The following is a 20,098-nucleotide window of genomic DNA, read 5'->3' on the forward strand; positions in this document are numbered from 1 at the left end:
GTGGGATATTAGGGGTAGTAGTCCGGTGGCTCTGGCTGACGGGATGATGTGGGATATTAGTGGTAGTTGTCCGGTGTCTCTGGCTGATGGGATGATGTGGGATATTAGGGGTAGTAGTCCGGTGGCTCTGGCTGACAGAATGATGTCGGATATTATGGGTAGTAGTTCGGTGGCTCTGGCTGATGGGACGATGTGGGATATAAGGGGTAGTAGTCCGGTGGCTCTGACTGATGGGATGATGCGGGATATTAGGGGTAGCAGTCCGGTGGCTCTGGCTGACGGGATGATGTGGGATATTAGGGGTAGTAGTCCGGTGGCTCTGGCTGACGGGATGATGTGAGATATTAGGGGTAGTAGTCCGGTGGCTCTGACTGATGGGATGATGCGGGATATTAGGGGTAGCAGTCCGGTGGCTCTGGCTGACGGGATGATGTGGGATATTAGGGGTAGTAGTCCGGTGGCTCTGGCTGACGGGATGATGTGCGATATTAGGGGTAGTAGTCCGGTGGCTCTGGCTGACGGGATGACGTGGGATATTAGTGGTAGATGTCCGGTGGCTCTGGCTGACGGGATGATGTGAGATATTAGGGGTAGTAGTCCAGTGGCTCTGGCTGATGGGACGATGTGGGATATTAGAGGTAGTAGTCCAGTGTCTCTGGCTGATGGGATGATGTGGGATATTAGAGGTAGTTGTCCGGTGTCTCTGGCTGATGGGATGATGTGTGATATTAGGGGTAGTAGTCCTGTGGCTCTGGCTGACGGATGATGTCGGATATTATGGGTAGTAGTTCGGTAGCTCTGGCTGACGGGATGATGTGGGATATAGTGAGTGTGGCTATGCGGAATGGGCGGGGCTCTACACAGCTTTATATTTATATATATAGTCATTATAATTTGTTATAACTAACCGTAGTTAGTTACTATGCTTGGGCAGCGCCGGGCTCTTCAGCTAGTTTATTATATATTTTAGTGGGACCATTTTATATAGATTCCACCAAAACAGACAGCGACTCCACAAGCCTGCTTGCCACACCCCTTCACAAAGTCAGTTTTGGTAAAGTGGCCCCTGTAGACATGGTGGATTGTCAGATGGTGCCCAGCCCTTGGCTTTGGGCAGAGCAATGTCAGATAGGCTATGGTTAAATCCTAGCTATGCAGGCTTTGATTAGTGTACCTGACTGGCCCTGCATAGAAACAGGCTAGATGTTCATATACAGGAGTCAGCTCAGGGAAGCTGACCAGACTGGATATGTCTTGAAGCTGAAAAGAGAGAGACAGGCCAGAATCCCTCTTTGAGAAGAGACTGCACAGGCCGTGAGTATATAACTGCAAGTATCAATGGATGCTATTACTGGATGCTGCAGCCTTTGGCTGCTTTTTGCTACCAAGTTGGGGCTAGCTCAGCTGTGTATGAATAGCCAGGGTTTGTTCTGTTTAGTTACTGACTGCACAAGGCTAGGGATTTATGTTTGAATTTGTTTTGGTGCTGGGCAACATGTGGAAAGCAATAAAAACTGCATGTCTGTACCAAAACTGCATGGTCTGTGTGAACGCTACCTAAGGCCAAATGCCAAGTGCCTACCACAGAGAGTGATTTCCTACACTATGTATTAGACGATATAACATGTAACTATTAACTTTAGCAGTACAGTCCTGCAGATTTCATAGTACATTGAACGCACCTCACAGTAGAACTGAAACGCTTCAGACTTGTCACCCTGAATATCGTACAGTTCTCCAAGTTTGGAGAGCGCATGGGAATCAGCCGGTACAATGTTTAGAAGTTGTAAGAGCCATTCGATTGCTTGATTAGGATCGTCAAGCATTTCATACCTAAATACACTTTGTTAAGGTATATATGCACAATGAACAACTTATAATGTTAACATGAAAGAGCAGTTCCATCCATTCCATCCATGTGTAAAAAAAAAAGGGGGTCATCTTATTTTGTCAATGGGCAAATTTGTTACTTGAAAGCGCTTGTAAGAACAAACTTTGCAATTTATCTCTGAGCGGTGGCTGAAGCAGTGTCAGCTGTCCCGCTAAGATTGAAATTGAAGGATGCAGGGAGAAATAAGGTTAAATTCCTCCTGGTAGCCGGATTTTCAGTGCCACGGCCTATGGCAATAGACTGCTATTATCCCCATGTGTGCAGAGCTAAGTAATATGTAGTTTTTAATTTCACTGTTGTGGAGATATTAGTTTGTAAAGTTTAGGTTATAATTTATGCAACGCCTAATGGGGTATTACCAAAGATTCTTCTCTGGTGAAGGAAGGAGGGAGGTGGGGGGGGGTTGCAATTTGTCCCCTGCATGACATTGACCGATCACAATCAAGAGGCATTATGCAGGGGAAGAAAAAAAGAACACACGCCCAGAAAAGCTTAGAGCAGTTTTTTTCTGTGCGAGATCCGTAAAGGCACACAGCCCAGCCCTGCTCTCCTCCATGAGTTCTGCACCCAGTGTATAGAGTAGAACAGACGTGTGTTTTTTTAAATGCTATGGAAAATTGGTGAAAAAAAACACACCATGCAATTTTCACACTGGCCACTAGGCACGTACATATTGTTCTGCACAGATGACTTTTCAGCAGTCTCATTATCACAGACATGAATGCAATGAAATGCAACACATCTATAAACAGCAGATAACAGGATCCATCATTCACAACAGGAGATATCACAGCTCACCTCCTCCCACCTCCCTTTGCCAAAATTAAAGCATGCTCAGATAATTCTTCTACAAAGTAAGATGGGGTTTGAGTCAGTCTATCGCTGCTAATATCTATGTGCCCAGCAGGAAGGAGTCTTAAATTATGCACAGTGGCCAGTGTGAACGCTGCAGATTTTTAAATTAATTTTTAAAAATATTGTTAGTTGTGTTATTAATTAGACAATATTGTGTAAGTGGTTCTGAAGCGCCCACAAAAATAAGGTCAGAATAATAGAGTTTAAAGTCAAATAAGAGGAAAACAAATTAAGTTAACGCAAGTCCTTACGTATTACATTCAGAAATATTGCTTCTATATTCAAGAAAAAAGCTTCTTCAGGATTCTGAAGTAAAAAATGGAGCTTCCCTTCACATGGTGTCCAATGCAGCAGACCACCGTCTACTAGATATGCTAGACCCCTATGAGACTCACTGACTGGCGGATCACCATGACTAATTGAAAGCATTTTACAAATCAAATTCTCTGCAAGCGCAACATTTCACCAACTATCTGAATACCCCTTGTAATTTGACAAATATTGTAGTTTTAGAACCCATGGGGCAACTGGTGTCATCGTTTTTACAGGTCAATGTTCATTATGGCAGATGTCTAAAATATGTAATTCCTTTGTGATTGATGCGGGCTCAATCATGAAAATGAAAGCGCCATACCAGAACAGGAGCCCCTATAAGTTTTTTTGGGGAGAACGGTGGCTCTATCCTTTCATTCTCCGGACTGGTGCAAACCCAGATCACCAAATCAGTGTCATATGTGATCAATTTAAAGGGTACAGGTCACCACTTTTTTGTCTTACAAGGTAAAAGTATCATTTAATTGAGTATCAGCTATGCGTTCCACAACTAGTTCTGAAACCCCCTGACTTCCCATGTATCATCCATAAAAACCTTTTTTATTTGTCCCGCGCTGTATGTTAATCTGTCCGGTCCGATGGGTGTTGTCTCTGTGCTGTCACTCCACCCCTCTTCGGCTTGCTGTACACATTCTTCGCTGTGAAGATCGCAGATCGCGTACATATTTCACGCGTGTGCATTGAAATGTGACCTTGCGCGTGCGCAGTATGCTTTGTCCAACTGAGGGCAAAGCAGAAAACCAGTAGTGCGCATTTCTACATGGGGAGTCAGGGGGTTTCAGAACTAGTTGTGGAACGCAGAGCTGATACTCAATTAAATTATATTTTTACCTAGTAGGCCAAAAAAGTGGTGACAGGTTCCCTTTAATAGTTTGGAATAACTCTTTATTAACCTTCAAACACTGGCTGTGCCTGGCGTCTACGCTACAATTTACACTCCCTGCCCCACAGATATATAGACAACAAACCCTTTAACTCAGACAAGGATACAAGTTTGCGATCTGACTGACAACCTGTGCGCTGTTCCTCAGGATTGCATGAAGTTTATGAAAACAATCCAAAGCTTCCTCCAAGCGATTTAGTTTCTTGTACGTCAAACCTTTGGAAAAAAAAGTGTTTATATAAGACTTTAGTTTGCAATCTAATTTCAAAGATCACTATCAGGAAGCTGACAGCAAGAAGACTACTGAAGTCACCACAAAACTAAAGGTCCCTTTACATTTAGCGATGCACCAGCGATCCCGACCACGATACGACCCGGTCAGGATCGCTGGTGCATCGCTAAATGGTCGCTAGTGAGCTGCCAAACAGGCAGATCTCACCAGCGATGTAGCGATGCTCGGCGGTCGTACTTACAGTACTTTTCAGACGAAGCCATGACCGCCGTCTTCCGCCCGCGTCCATAGCTCGCTCGTCAGCGCCAGCAGGAAGCAAACGACGAGAAACATGGATTTTTGTGAGTACTCACCGTAAAATCCTTTTCTCCGAGACGCTCATTGGGGGACACAGAGACTGTGGGTGTGTGCTTCTGCCGTCTGGAGGCCGACACTAAGTGTACAAAAAAAGAGTTAGCTCCTCCTCCGCCGCATACACCCTCGCCCCTAGGCCGGGCGTAACTCAGTTTAGTGCATAAGCAGTAGGAGAACGCGCCTTAAACTCAGGCAAGAAACTATATGTCTGAAAAAGGGGGCCACCCTAAACCTTGTACAAGGATTTGTATAACTCAAAATAAGTAAATGCCAACTGGCTGATAGGGTGGGTGCTGTGTCCCCCAATGAGCGTCTCGGAGAAAAGGATTTTACGGTGAGTACTCACAAAAATCCATGCTTCTCCTTCGTCTCATTGGGGGACACAGAGACTGTGGGACGTTCTAAAGCAGTCCTCTGGGCGGGATCTTAGCTCACCCAATCCATGCTAATTTGCGCCCCTGATTAGAGGTGCGCAACTGCTGCCTGGAGAATCTTTCTTCCCAGGCTTGCATCCGAGGATGCCTGGGTATGTACGTTATAATGTTTGACAAACGTATGCAAACTGGACCAGGTAGCTGCTTTGCATACCTGCTCCGCTGAAGCCTGGTGTCGCAGTGCCCATGAGGCACCCACTGCCCGTGCCGAGTGAGCCTTGATCCCTGCCGGAACCGGCGTGCCACTGATTTGATAAGCTTCTTGGACCGTCAGGCGAACCCATCTGGCCAAAGTCGCTCTGGACGCAGCGAGCCCCTTCCGCCGCCCCTCTGGAACCACGAATAGAGAGTCTGTCTGGCGGAATGGCGCTGTCCTTGTCACATACCTTCTAAGAGCTCTTACCAGATCCAGGGTGTGCAAAGCCTTCTCTACCCTGTGCACCGGTGCCGGGCAAAACGAGGGTAAGACAATGTCTTCGTTGATATGAAATGCAGACACAACCTTCGGCAAGAAGGGAGGAGCTGGCCTTAAAACTACCTTATCTTTATAAAAGGTCAGGAACGGCGGTTTACAAGATAAGGCCGCCAATTCCGAAACCCGCCTAATAGACGTTATAGCTACTAGAAAAACGACCTTTCTGGACAGGTAAGGCAAGGAGACCTCTTGCAATGGTTCGAAAGGAGCCTCCTGAAGGGCCCTGAGCACCAAGTTCAGGTCCCATGATTCCGTCGGCGCCTTATAGGGGGGTACTAAATGTGCGACCCCTTGCATAAACGTCCTAACCTGCCAGACGGAAGCGACTTTTCGTTGGAAAAGCACCGACAGGGCCGAGATTTGCGTTCTGAGCGAACTCGGAGCCAACCCTGCGTCCAGCCCTGCCTGTAGAAAAGCCAGTACGTTGGGGATCGAAAAAACCAGAGGAGCCACTTCACGATCCCTACACCAACGGAAAAAAACTTCCCAAGTTCGATGATATACTCTCGCCGAGGAAGGCTTTCGGGCACTCACCATCGTGGCCGTCACATCGCGCCTGAATCCTGCCTGTGTTAACAGCCAAGATTCAATGGCCACGCCGTCAAACACAGGGCCCCTAAGTTCGGATGGCAGATCGGCCCCTGGGACAGTAAGTCCGGCCGATCTGGAAGACGCCAGGGTACGTCCACCACTAGTTGGACCAGATCTGCATACCAGGCCCGCCGGGGCCAGTCTGGGGCCAGCAGAATTGCTGGAACCTTCTCTCTCCTTATTTTCCTGATAACTCTTGGAAGCAGCGGCAGCGGGGGGAACAAGTACGGGAGACGAAACTGGCTCCACGGGAGCACCAGAGCGTCTGCTGCGATTGCCTGCGGATCGAGGGATCGAGCGACAAACCTTTGTACTTTGGCATTCTCTCTGGATGCCATAAGGTCCACGTCTGGTGTCCCCCACCGTTGGCAGATCTGCTGAAAGATCTCGGGGTGCAGGGACCATTCCCCTGCCGCGACCCCCTGTCGGCTGAGAAAATCTGCCGCCCAGTTTTCGACTCCTGGAATGTGCACCGCTGAAATTACCACGCGGTTCTTCTCTGCCCAACGCAGTACCAGTCCGACCTCGCGCATGGCTGCCTGGCTGCGCGTGCCCCCTTGATGGTTGACATATGCTACTGCTGTAGCATTGTCCGACTGGATGCGCACCGGCCGGTGTCTCAGGAAACACTGGAAATGTTGCAGGGCCAATCGTATTGCCCGTATCTCCAGAATGTTGATCGGGAGAACTATCTCCTGAACGGACCACCGCCCCTGGGCTATGTGACTCTGGAAAACTGCTCCCCAACCTTGCAGGCTTGCATCGGTCGTCACCACCAACCATTGTTCCGGGGGAAAGGGTTTCCCCTGGACCAGAGACGAGTCGCGAGTCCACCACCGGAGTGAACCTCGTACCAGCGGAGACAACTTGCACCGATGACTGAGAGACAGCAGCCTCCGGTCCCATGCTGTCAAGAGCGCATGCTGAAGCGGACGGAGATGGAACTGGGCAAACGGGATTGCTTCCATCGCCGCCACCATTCTGCCCAACACACTCATGCCGTACCGGATGGATCTGGTGCCCGGCTGTAGAAGGTTCCGTACCCCTTGCTTGATTTTTTGCGCCTTGTCCTGAGGGAGGATCACCAGCCCCCGGGAGGTGTCGAAAATCATGCCTAGGAACACGATTCTTTGGGCTGGAACCAAGGACGACTTGCTCCGATTGATCAACCAGCCCAGACGGGCCAGGGTATCCAGAGTGATACTGACATTGTCCTGGCACTCCTGAAACGACGGCCCCTTTACCAAAAGGTCGTCCAGGTAAGGTAACACCGTTATGCCCCGTGCATGCAGGATGGCCATAACCACCGCCATTATCTTTGTAAAGACTCTGGGGGCAGTGGCTAAGCCGAAGGGCAGAGCCACAAATTGGAAATGACGTCCTCCGATCGCAAATCGCAGGAACCTCTGGTGTGGGGGAAATATCGGAATATGCAGATATGCATCCTGCACATCGATCGAGGCCAGGAATTCCCCTGGATCCATGGCTGTAATGACCGAGCGGAGGGACTCCATCCGGAATCGCCTGACCCTGATGAATCTGTTCAGGATCTTTAGATCCAGTACTGGCCTCACAGTCCCGTCTTTTTTGGGGACCGAAAACAGATTGGAGTAAAACCCCTGCGACTCTTCGCCCTGCGGCACTGGGGCGATGACCCCTTTGCGCTGTAGCGTCATTATAGCCTGTAACAAACTTTCCGCCTGCGAATCTGTCTTGGAAAGTCGGGAACGGAAGAATCGCTGTGGTGGCCGTCCGACAAACTCTATCTTGTACCCGGACGATATTAGTTCTGCCACCCAAGTGTCGCGTGTCACTGCGACCCAAACGTGTCTGAACCCTAGTAGGCGTCCGCCCACTCTGTCGTCCGTAGGTACGGAGCGCCTCCAGTCATTTAGCTGGAGGTTTTTGGGACCTGGCCCCCCTCGCTCTGGGCAAACGGCCTCGGCCTCTACCCAGCGGATTGGCCCTGTAAGAGGCTTGCTTTTCCCTACTCTGGCCATCGTTTGCGGAGGAGTATGCCCTGGCCGAAGTCCCCCCCCAGGGGCTACGAAAGGGTCGAAAACGCCTCTGCGTTTGCCTGAATGCCGGGCAACTTCTCTGCTGCGGGAGGAAACTACTTCTCCCCCCTGTGGCTTCTGAGATAAGCCTATCCAGCTTCTCACCGAACAGCCGATTGCCCTGAAAAGGCAATGAGGTTAAGGATTTTTTAGAGATAGAATCCGCTTTCCACAGCCTCAGCCATAATGCACGCCTAATGGCGATCGCATTCGCTGCCGCCACAGCCGAACACTCGGCCGCGTCCAGTGAGGCGCTGACAAGATAATCACTCGCTCCTGATATCTGATTTGCCACCTCCAAGACCTCCGCGGGCAGATCCCTGTCTTGGAGGGCCTTATACAGAGCGTCCCCCCACGAAACCATGGCTTTAGCCACCCAAGTTGCCGCAAAGGAGGGGGCCAGAGCCGACCCTGCTGCCTCATATACCGAGCGGGCAAGCCCGTCCATGAGGCGATCAGTTGGGTCCTTTATAGAAGAAACACTGGGTATCGACAATAGCGATCTTGATGCTAAACGTGATACCGGTGGGTCCACTACTGGCGACTCTACCCAACCCTTATGGAGCTCAGGAGGAAACGGATACTTTGCTTGCAGCGCTTTTTGCATCGCAAAACGCTTATCCGGGTGTTCTCTATGTTTCTGGACTAGCTCCTCAAACTCCGGATGCGTGGCAAACCTTCTATGTGGTCGCCTGGATTTCTTGAAAGAGACCTTGTGACCTGAGGCTGTGGGCACATCGTCCTCGATCTCTAATGTCTGGTTGACTGCCTCAATGAGACTGTCCACCGAGTCCTGGAACCCCAGGCTTTCTAGATTCCAGGCCTCCTCCTCCTCTCCTTCATCCTGATCGCTCCCTGAGCTCAGCGACGGGGAACGGGATGCCCTAATACCCGCCGCCGAAGCCCCGGAGGGCCCGGCCGACGGGGAACGAGCCCTTTTGATATGAGCTTGCCTGGTACTGGAGCGACCTCTAATGGTTGGAGGGTCCTGAGACGAGGACGAGCTCTCTTCCGCTGGCAGACCAACATCCTTGTTCCTGCCCGGGCCTTGAAGGGATTCAATTGCCCTTGTAAGGGACAGCATAGAATGCGATAAGGACACCGCCCATTCCGGGGGGTCCTGACCCCTGGGTTCAGAAACAGTGGGGGGCTCCTGGGCGCGCTCCGACTCGCAGGCTTCACAATATTTACCCGCCTGTGCCTTTGGCAGCCTGACCCCACAGGACACGCAAACCGCGTAAAGGAAAGAGTGAGCTTTCCCTTTGGCAGACATACTTGCACAGGCTGAAGGCAGGGTAGAAGGAGGAGGAGGGTAACCCCTTCCCTGACAACCAGTGCGGTTCTCCAAACGGAGTTACACTCACCCACCGGCAGGGTCCCACTCCTGTTTGAAGTACCCCGGGAAGCTCCGGATGCGTGGACGCGAGGTGGTAGGGCGGAAGTCTCCTCTCCGGGACCTGTGCGCCCGCCGTTTTCCACCCCTTGACCTCCAGGCCTCCTGCTCCTATACAGCGCGTCTCCCCGACGTCAGTGGGCGGGATTTCCGGCTACCACCGGAAGTCGGCGCGCGCCTCGCGCGATACTCACGGACCTCCTCCTGCAGCGGGGCCGCGGCCGCCGGCGGGCTTCCGGCCGCACTCCGGTACACGCGGTGTGCGGCGTCCGGGTGCAACGCCACTCTGGCTACCGTTACTCACCGGGGCAAACTTGCGGTGCGCTCCAGGAGCGGATCCCCCAAATATTAAAGGTGAGCAGGGCCATCCGCCGTGGGCTCCATCCCCGGCAGGGGGGGGGGGGGGGACTTCTGGTACCGGTTTCTTCCCCCTGTACTCGCCACGTCCACAAACTAGATCGGCTCACCTGCGCCTCCAATTCAGCCCCTGGACTCACTACCAAGGGGTGGAAGGGGCCTCCATACATTGTTGTTGTAGGAGAGGAACAACGTGGAGGCTGACCCCTGGTTCTGCTCACACGTGCTCGCCTGATGAAGTTATGGGGAAACCGAATCCTCTTATCAGGACGCGTTGCCCCTCTTTTAAAAAATAGTTGTCTGGCAAAAAGTCCCAGATGTGTCCCTCGGTGCGGGAGAGGACACGTGGAGGGTTACTCACACGTGGTCGCCCGTTGATGATTTGGGGAGATCGGATCCTCTCTATAGGATCCGTCGCCCCTGTCTTATCTTCATAGAAAAAAAGGGAAAAAAAAAAAAAAAATCTAGTCTGGAGCTCCAGACTGCGTGTGCCTCCATCAGACACTAAGCAAAAACTGAGTTACGCCCGGCCTAGGGGCGAGGGTGTATGCGGCGGAGGAGGAGCTAACTCTTTTTTTGTACACTTAGTGTCGGCCTCCAGACGGCAGAAGCACACACCCACAGTCTCTGTGTCCCCCAATGAGACGAAGGAGAAATGAACGTGGACGATCTCGCGCGATCAGAGATAGCCAGCGGGGGAGCCGGTCGGAGGTAAGTATCACATGTAGTGATATCGCTAGCGATATCGCTGCTGCGCCACAAAATCGGTGACGCTATAGCGATATTGCTATGTGTAAAGCCCCCTTAAGGTACGTTACTGGATCAGAAGATACGTTGTACATGCACCAACACTATTCTGTGATATGTGGATGATGCACGTGTGTTTTATTTTCTGTCTCAGTGCTATAGAGAGAGAAAAATTATAATATATTACAAGATAATATTGTGGTTTCTCCATCAAAGGAAACCATGGGTTGTAATACACCTAAGTTAGGAAGAGCTTTCTCACCCAGGTTATAAAGTGATTCGGTGCAGGAGGAGTCGTTCCTCAAAGCTTCTTTGTAAAATTCTGTTGCTTTTTCATAGTCTCCACTTACAAAAACTGAATTGCCTTTATTTGTTAGTGCGGATGGATTGTAACGATCAGTGGTAACGGCTAAATCTGCATACAGGTCAGCCTGTGAATAATCTTTTTCCTGTAAGAAAATAAAGAAAAAGAAAATACAATGGTGACTGGATTAAAAAAAAAAATTCTAAGCATGTTTCTAAACTGGCATGATCATCATAAAAGAAGAAACCATTTATGATCATGTTGCTAAACAGCAGCACAGATGCTGCGTTTCCCATCTCCAGTACAGGAGGTAGCACTATAGGACATAATGTCATTACACAGCTACAGCTCCTGGACTGGATACTGGAGCCTGGATACAGGTCTGTGCTGTGCTGTGTCATAAGTCAGCACATGCTGGAGGTAGCACTATAGGATATAATGTCATTGCACAGATACAGCTCCTGGACTGGATACTGGATACAGTCCCGTGCTCTAATGAAGCACATGGTGGAGGTAGCAATGTAGGACATAACATCATTACACAGCTACAGCTCCTGGACTGGATACAGTCCTGTGCTGTGTTATAATGCAGCACATGCTGGAGGTAGCACTATAGGATATAATGTCATTGCACAGCTACAGCTCCTGGATTGCATACAGTCCCATGCTGTGTCCTAGTGTAGCAGCACATGGTGGAGGTAGAACTATAGGACATAACGTCATTACACAGCTATAGCTCCCAGAATGGATACTGGATACAGTCCCATGCTGTGTCCTAGTGGAGCACATACTGGAGGTAGCACTATAGGACATCACGTCATTACACAGATACAGCTCCCAGAATGGATACAGTCCCCGTCCTGCAACATGCTGGAGGTAGCACTACTAAATGAGACCCCAGTCTCTAGATCAATTTCAATATTTTCTTGGTTACAAATTACACATTAGAACTTACCAGGAAGTATAGGAATGACAGGTTAGTTGCTGCTGCACTTTTTACTCTGGTGTCTTTTTTCTCAAACATTTTTAAAGTTTCTACAGCCTAAAAGTGAAAAAAAATCTTAACATAAATGACTTATAAAAATGGAGACACCACTCAGAAAGCTAAACAGAAGATAACATTACATCATCAGGTCATTGGATGATCATAGAGCTAATAATGTTCCTTTCAGCCTTAACCCCCTTATATCTACACACTAATCTACTTACTTAACAGAACAGTCAAGTACATACCATATTGTTTTGACAATGTCAAGCAAATAGTAAAAAAAAAAGTACAATTACTGTAAAACAAAAAGCAAGATTTTGGGTACTCACGATCAAATCATTTTCTCGGAACCTTCATTGAGGGACACAGGAAACTATGGGTGTATGCTGCTGCCCCTAAGATGTTGACTTGACACTATGCAAAAAAGGGTTAGCTCCTCCCCAGCAGTATATACTCACCAACTGGCAGAAAGCTAATCAGTTAGTGAGAAAGCAGTAGAAGAAATAGAGAATGTAACAGAAACAATGTAACAGATAACAGCAGGACCTGATACAACAATAAACAAGGGCGGGTGCTGTGTCCCCCATTGAAGGCTTTCTCTCTCACTTCATTGGAGGATACAGGAAACCATGGGATGTCCCAAAGCAGTCCCAAGGGTGGGAAGAAGAATAATACCCTCAAGTCAGAGCTTGCAGGACCTTTCTACCAAGGTTCACATCCGATGAAGCATGAGTGTGAACCCTGTAGAACTTAGTAAAGGTATGAAGGGAGGCCCATGTAGCAGCTTTGCAGAGCTGAGAGGCCAATGCCTGATTGTAAACTTCCCAGGAGGCCCCCACCGAATGCGTGGAGTGTGCTGTGATCCTCAGTGGGCATGCTCTACCTCTTAGACGGTAAGCTTCCAGTACGGTGGAACGGATCCATCCAGCAATCGTAGACAGGGACGCAGGGAGACCCCTTCATAAATCCTCTGGGATGATGAACAGAAAATCTGAGCGCCGGAAAGGCTCAGTCCTGGACAGATAAACACCTAGAGCTCTCACTAGATCCAGTTTGTGCAACAACCACTCTCGGGGGTGAGAAGGAGATGGACACAAAGATGGAAGCACAATGTCCTCATTTAGATGAAAACCGGAAACCATCTTGGGAAGAAAGGATGGAACCGGACGTAGGGCCACCTTGTCCTGGTGAAAGATCAGGTAAAGCACTGCTAGCTCAGAGACCGGTCTAACTGAAGTGATAGCGACCAGGAAAGCAATCTTCCAGGAAAGGAATGTGGAAGAGATCTCACGCAGTGGATCAAACGGAGACTCCTGTAAGACGTCGAGTACCATATTAAGATGCCAAGGATCCACTGGGGGTTGGTAGGGGGGAATGGAGTGAGCGACTCCCTGGATGAACGTTATGAGCTGTCGGCGAACTGCCAAACTCCTTTGGAACAGGACTGACAGAGCCGAAACGTATCCCTCAATAGAACTAAGGATGGGATCACACATGTGAGAAACACAGCCAAGTCTCACATGTTAATACCAGGCACTGCCGCCGGCACTCGGGAGCGGAGCGTGGGGCTGCATGTATTGCTATGCGGCCGGAAACTCCGATCCAAGTGCCGATGGCAGTGCCGGGTATTAACATGTGAGACTCGGCTGTGTTTCTCGCATGTGTGATCCTGGTCTAAGGGACAGTCCGGACTCCAGATCCGACTGCAGAAAAGACAGGATGGATGGGACGTGAAAACCCATTGGAGAGATTTGGTGAGCTTCACACCAGCGGAAATATGCTTTCCATGTTCGGTGGTAAATTCGGGAAGACGAAGGCCTCCTTGCTTTAATCATAGTCTGGATGACCTGATCGGAGAACCCATCCAATTTCAAAACCGCGGCTTCAACAGCCATGCCGATAAATTGAGCGACTGAGAACTCTGGTGGAAGAGGGGCCCCTGCGACAAAAGGTCCAGGCGATCCGAAAGTCTCCATGGCATGTCCGCTAGGAGGTTGACCAACTCTGTGTACCAGGGTCTTCATGGCCAATCCGGGGCGATGAGGATTACGGGAATTACCTCCACTTTTATCTTTTTGACTAAAACTGTTCTCAGGATATCGCTAGCGCATCGGATCCGATTGCTAGCGGGTCGCGAGATCTGGACACAAACTGAGAAACTTTGTGGTTGAGCCTGGACGCCATTAGGTCGATGACCGAAGTCTCCCATTTGAGGCAGATTCTCTGAAAGACTGACGGATTCAGAGACCATTCGCCTGCAGCGAGCCCCTCAAGGCTGAGAAAGTCTGCAGCCCACTTTTCGACTCCTGGTATGTGCACTGCAGAAATTGCTGGAACATTCTGCTCAGCCCAAGACAAGATCCAAGCAACCTCTGACATCACTGCCCGACTTCGAGTTCCCCCCTAGGTGGTTGACGTTCGCCACCGCCGTGGCACTGTCGGACTGGACTCGAATCAGACATCCGTGAAGGAGCTCCTGCCAATGCAGCAGGGAAAGGAATGTTGCTCGAAGTTCTAGAATGCTGATTGGGAGGGAAGATTCCTGAGCTGACCACCAACCCTGGACTGTCAAATCTTGGAGCACTGCTCCCCAACCGAGAAGGCTGGTGTCCGTCGTTACTATCTTCCAATGATTGAGAAGGAAGGACCTCCCGAGATGGATCGACTGGGAATGCTCCCACCATATCAGGGACTGTTTTATCCGCGGTGGAATAGAGACCACCCGATCCAGGGAACGGATCGACTTGTCCCATCTCACCAGAAGGAAGAGTTGGACAGGACGCGTGTGAAACATGGATTTTTGTGAGTACTCACCGTAAAATCCTTTTCTCCGAGACGCTCGTTGGGGGACACAGAGACTGTGGGTGTATGCTACTGCCGTCTGGAGGCTGACACTAAGCATACAAAAAAGTTAGCTCCTCCTCCGCCGCATACACCCTCGCCCCGATAGCGGGCGGAAACCAGTTTAGTGCAAAAGCAGTAGGAGAACATCCATAAATTAGCCTTAACGCAGAAAATCATATGTCTGAAAAAGGACCACCCTACATTAAATAAGGAATTATACTAATTAAATAAACAAGAGCCAACTGGCTATCACAGTGGGTGCTGTGTCCCCCAATGAGCGTCTCGGAGAAAAGGATTTTACGGTGAGTACTCACAAAAATCCATGTTTCTCCTTCGTCTCATTGGGGGACACAGAGACTGTTGGACGTCCTAAAGCAGTCCCTGGGTGGGAGGACAACTCACCGATCCAAGCCGCATGCCCTCCTGTCTAAAGGTGTGCCACTGCTGCTTGGACAATTTTCCTACCCAGGCTCGCATCCGACGAGGCATGAGTATGCACATTGTAATGCTTACAAAAAGTGTGCAGGCTGGACCAGGTTGCTGCTTTGCATACCTGCTCTGCCGAAGCCTGGTGCCGAAGCGCCCAAGAGGCGCCCACTGCCCGAGTAGAGTGCGCCCTTATCCCTGTTGAAATCGGTGCGCCTCTAATATGGTAAGCCTCCTGAATAGTTAGGCGAATCCATCTGGTTATGGTTGACCGTGAGGCTGCGAGACCCTTCCTGCGCCCTTCGGGAATCACAAACAACGAGTCCGTCTGGCGAAAAGGTGCTGTCCTTGACACGTACCTCCTGAGAGCTCTTACCAGATCTAAAGAGTGGAGCGCCCTTTCCACTCTGTGCACTGGCGCTGGACAAAACGAAGGCAGAACAATGTCCTCATTAATATGGAAAGAGGACACGACCTTCGGCAGAAAACGCGGCGGTGGTCTAAGGACTACTTTATCCTTAAAAAAAGTCAGAAAAGGAGCTCTGCAAGATAATGCTCCTAACTCCGAGACCCGCCTAATGGAAGTTATGGCTACCAAGAATACAACCTTCCTGGAGAGATATGACAATGAAATTTCCTGTAACGGTTCAAACGGGGCTTCCTGTAGGACACCCAGGACCAGGTTAAGGTCCCAGGCGTCTATGGGTGCTCTATAGGGGGGCACCAAATGAGAGACCCCCTGAATGAACGTCCTGACCTGCATATTGGTAGCGATCTTTCGCTGAAAAAGGACCGACAAGGCCGATATCTGCCTCCTAAGGGAACTCGGCGCCAACCCTGCGTCTAGGCCGGACTGCAGAAAAGCCAGGATGTTGGGGACCAAAAAGGATAATGGCGCAACCCCGTGTTCTCGACACCAACGAAAGAAAACCTTCCAAGTGTTATGATAAATTCTCGCCGAGGCCGGCTTCTGGGAGCTAACCATTGTCGCAACCACTTCACGCCCAAATCCCGCCTGGGTCAGAATCCAAGATTCAACGGCCATGCCGTCAAAGCCAGGGCCCCTAAGTTCAGGTGGCAGATCGGCCCCTGAGACAGTAAGTCTGGCCGTTCCGGTAGACGCCAAAGCTTCACACCAGCGGAAATATGCTTTCTGTGTTCGGTGGTAAATTCGGGAAGACGAAGGCCTCCTTGCTTTAATCATAGTCTGGATGACCTGATCGGAGAACCCATCCAATTTCAAAACCGCGGCTTCAACAGCCATGCCGATAAATTAAGCGACTGAGAACTCTGGTGGAAGAGGGGCCCCTGCGACAAAAGGTCCAGGCGATCCGAAAGTCTCCATGGCATGTCCGCTAGGAGGTTGACCAACTCTGTGTACCAGGGTCTTCATGGCCAATCCGGGGCGATGAGGATTACGGGAATTACCTCCACTTTTATATTTTTGACTAAAACTGTTCTCAGGATATCGCTAGCGCATCGGATCTGATTGCTAGCGGGTCGCGAGATCTGAACACAAACTGAGAAACTTTGTGGTTGAGCCTGGACGCCATTAGGTCGATGACCGAAGTCTCCCATCTGAGGCAGATTCTCTGAAAGACTGACGGATTCAGAGACCATTCGCCTGCAGCGAGCCCCTCAAGGCTGAGAAAGTCTGCAGCCCACTTTTCGACTCCTGGTATGTGCACTGCAGAAATTGCTGGAACATTCTGCTCAGCCCAAGACAAGATTCAAGCAACCTCTGACATCACTGCCCGACTTCGAGTTCCCCCTTGGTGGTTGACGTTTGCCACCGCCGTGGCACTGTCGGACTGGACTCGAATCAGACATCCGTGAAGGAGCTCCTGCCAATGCAGCAGGGAAAGGAATGTTGCTCGAAGTTCTAGAATGCTGATTGGGAGGGAAGATTCCTGAGCTGACCACCAACCCTGGACTGTCAAATCTTGGAGCACTGCTCCCCAACCGAGAAGGCTGGTGTCCGTCGTTACTATCTTCCAATGATTGAGAAGGAAGGACCTCCCGAGATGGATCGACTGGGAATGCTCCCACCATATCAGGGACTGTTTTATCCGCGGTGGAATAGAGACCACCCGATCCAGGGAACGGATCGACTTGTCCCATCTCGCCAGAAGGAAGAGTTGGACAGGACGCGTGTGAAATATGGATTTTTGTGAGTACTCACCGTAAAATCCTTTTCTCCGAGACGCTCATTGGGGGACACAGAGACTGTGGGTGTATGCTACTGCCGTCTGGAGGCTGACACTAAGCATACAAAAAAGAAGTTAGCTCCTCCTCCGCCGCATACACCCTCGCCCCGATAGCGGGCGGAAACCAGTTTAGTGCAAAAGCAGTAGGAGAACATCCATAAATTAGCCTTAACGCAGAAAATCATATGTCTGAAAAAGGACCACCCTACATTAAATAAGGAATTATACTAATTAAATAAACAAGAGCCAACTGGCTATCACGGTGGGTGCTGTGTCCCCCAATGAGCGTCTCGGAGAAAAGCATTTTACGGTGAGTACTCACAAAAATCCATGTTTCTCCTTCGTCTCATTGGGGGACACAGAGACTGTGGGACGTCCTAAAGCAGTCCCTGGGTGGTAGGAAAACTCAACGATCCAAGCCGCATGCCCTCCTGTCTAAAGGTGTGCCACTGCTGCTTGGACAATTTTCCTACCCAGGCTCGCATCCGACGAGGCCTGAGTATGCACATTGTAATGCTTACAAAAAGTGTGCAGGCTGGACCAGGTTGCTGCTTTGCATACCTGCTCTGCCGAAGCCTGGTGCCGAAGCGCCCAAGAGGCGCCCACTGCCCGAGTAGAGTGCGCCCTTATCCCTGTTGGAATCGGTGCGCCTCCAATACGGTAAGCCTCCTGAATAGTTAGGCGAATCCATCTGGTTATGGTTGACCGTGAGGCTGCGAGACCCTTCCTGCGCCCTTCGGGAATCACAAACAACGAGTCCGTCTGGCGAAAAGGTGCTCTGTGTACTGGCACTGGACAAAACAAAGGCAGAACAATGTCCTCATTAATATGGAAAGAGGACACGACCTTCGGCAGAAAACGCGGCGGTGGTCTAAGGACTACTTTATCCTTAAAAAAAGTCAGAAAAGGAGCTCTGCAAGATAATGCTCCTAACTCCGAGACCCGCCTAATGGAAGTTATGGCTACCAAGAATACAACCTTCCTGGAGAGATATGACAATGAAAGTAAGTCTGGCCGTTCCGGTAGACGCCAAGGCACGTCTGCGAGGAGCTGCACTAGATCCGCGTACCATACTCGACGGGGCCAGTCCGGGGCCAGCAGAATTGCCGGGACCCCCTCTGTCTTGATCTTTCTGATGACCCTTGGGAGAAGCGACAGTGGGGGAAACAGGTATGGGAGCCGAAACTGGCTCCACGGTAGGACCAACGCATCCACCGCGATTGCTTGCGGGTCCTGAGACCGAGCGACAAACTTGCCCACCTTGGCGTTCTCCCTGGACGCCATCAGATCCACGTCTGGAGTCCCCCACCGTTGGCAAATCTGCTGGAAGACCTCGCGGTGAAGGGACCATACCCCGGCCGCGACACCCTGCCGGCTTAGGAAATCTGCTGCCCAATTTTCCACACCTGGTATGTGAACTGCTGAGATTACTGAGTGGTGCCTCTCGGCCCAACAGAGCACATGCTCTATCTCGCGCATGGTTGCCCTGCTGCGCGTGCCTTCCTGGTGATTCACATACGCCACTGCCGTGGCGTTGTCTGACTGAACCCGAACTGGGCGTCCTGCTAGCAAGTGCTGAAAACGCTGCAGCGCCAACCGCACTGCTCGAATCTCCAACAGGTTGATCGGAAGACGAGCCTCCTGAGGCGACCATTGCCCCTGGGCCGTGTGATGCCGGAAGATTGCCCCCCAGCCAAAAAGACTCGCAGCGGTCGTGATCACCAACCAATGATCTGGGGGAAAGGGCTTCCCCTGACGAAGAGAGAAGTCGCGTGTCCACCACTGAAGCGCCCATCGAACCTGAGAGGGCAGCCTGCACTGATGATCGAGGGAGAACGTACTCCAGTCCCAAGCCGCTAAGAGAGCATGCTGCAGGGGACGGAGATGAAATTGAGCAAACGGAATTGCTTCCATCGCCGCCAACATCCTTCCTAGAACCCTCATCCCGAACCAGATAGTGCGAGGGCCCGGTTGTTGAAGACTTCGGACTCCCTGCCGGAGCACCCGAGCCTTGTCCTGAGGGAGAATTACCAACCCTCAGGAAGTGTCGAAAATCATCCCCAGGAATAGAATCCTCTGAGCTGGGGTAAGGGATGATTTCTTCCCGTTGATCAACCATCCTAGGCGAGATAGGGTATCCAGTGTGATGCTGACATTCTCCTCGCATGCCCGAAAGGACGGCCCCTTTACTAAGAGGTCGTCTAAGTACGGCAAAACCACTATGCCCCGAGAATGTAGAATGGCCATGACGACCGCCATCACTTTCGTGAATATTCTGGGGGCCGTGGCCAACCCGAAAGGTAGGGCCACAAATTGAAAATGCCGGCCATCGATTGCAAACCGAAGGAACCTTTGATGCGGGGGAAAAATAGGGATGTGCAGGTAGGCATCCTGGACATCGATCGAGGCCAAATATTCTCCGTGCTCCATGGACGACATGACCAACCGGAGAGATTCCATGCAAAAACGCCTGACCCTGATGAACCTGTTCAGGAGCTTTAAGTCCAGAACTGGCCTTACTGTTCCGTCCTTCTTGGGGACTGCGAACAGATTGGAATAAAATCCTTGGGACTTCTCGCACTCTGGTACAGGGACAATGACCCCGTTGCGCTGCAACACCTCGATGGCCCCTAGCAATGCCTCTGCCCGGGATTCCGTTTTGGGAAGCCGGGAAAGAAAAAATCGTCTTGGCGGATCTTTGACAAACTCTATTTTGTACCCGGAACA

The 20,098-nt window shown here is 50.7% G+C and overlaps 1 protein-coding gene across 3 annotated transcripts in view; it reads right to left on the reverse strand.

Annotated features, from left to right (window-relative positions):
- IFT88 (intraflagellar transport 88) overlaps positions 1-20,098 on the reverse strand; it is a 141,777-nt gene that overhangs the window by 61,424 nt on the left and 60,255 nt on the right. For 2 of the 3 annotated variants that reach the window (XM_073583055.1, XM_073583057.1), the window contains 4 exons: positions 11,862-11,948; positions 10,865-11,051; positions 4,070-4,178; positions 1,683-1,833 (listed from right to left, as the gene is read on the reverse strand). In XM_073583055.1, the coding sequence (XP_073439156.1) occupies positions 1,683-1,833; positions 4,070-4,178; positions 10,865-11,051; positions 11,862-11,948 (534 nt within the window). The remainder of the gene's footprint in view (positions 1-1,682; positions 1,834-4,069; positions 4,179-10,864; positions 11,052-11,861; positions 11,949-20,098) is intronic. The other variant, XM_073583056.1, reaches the window with a different exon arrangement.

Source organism: Dendrobates tinctorius, unplaced genomic scaffold (assembly GCF_039654945.1).
Source record: "Dendrobates tinctorius isolate UK_male_01 unplaced genomic scaffold, ASM3965494v1 ptg000075l, whole genome shotgun sequence".
Classification (NCBI taxonomy): Eukaryota; Metazoa; Chordata; class Amphibia; order Anura; family Dendrobatidae; genus Dendrobates; species Dendrobates tinctorius.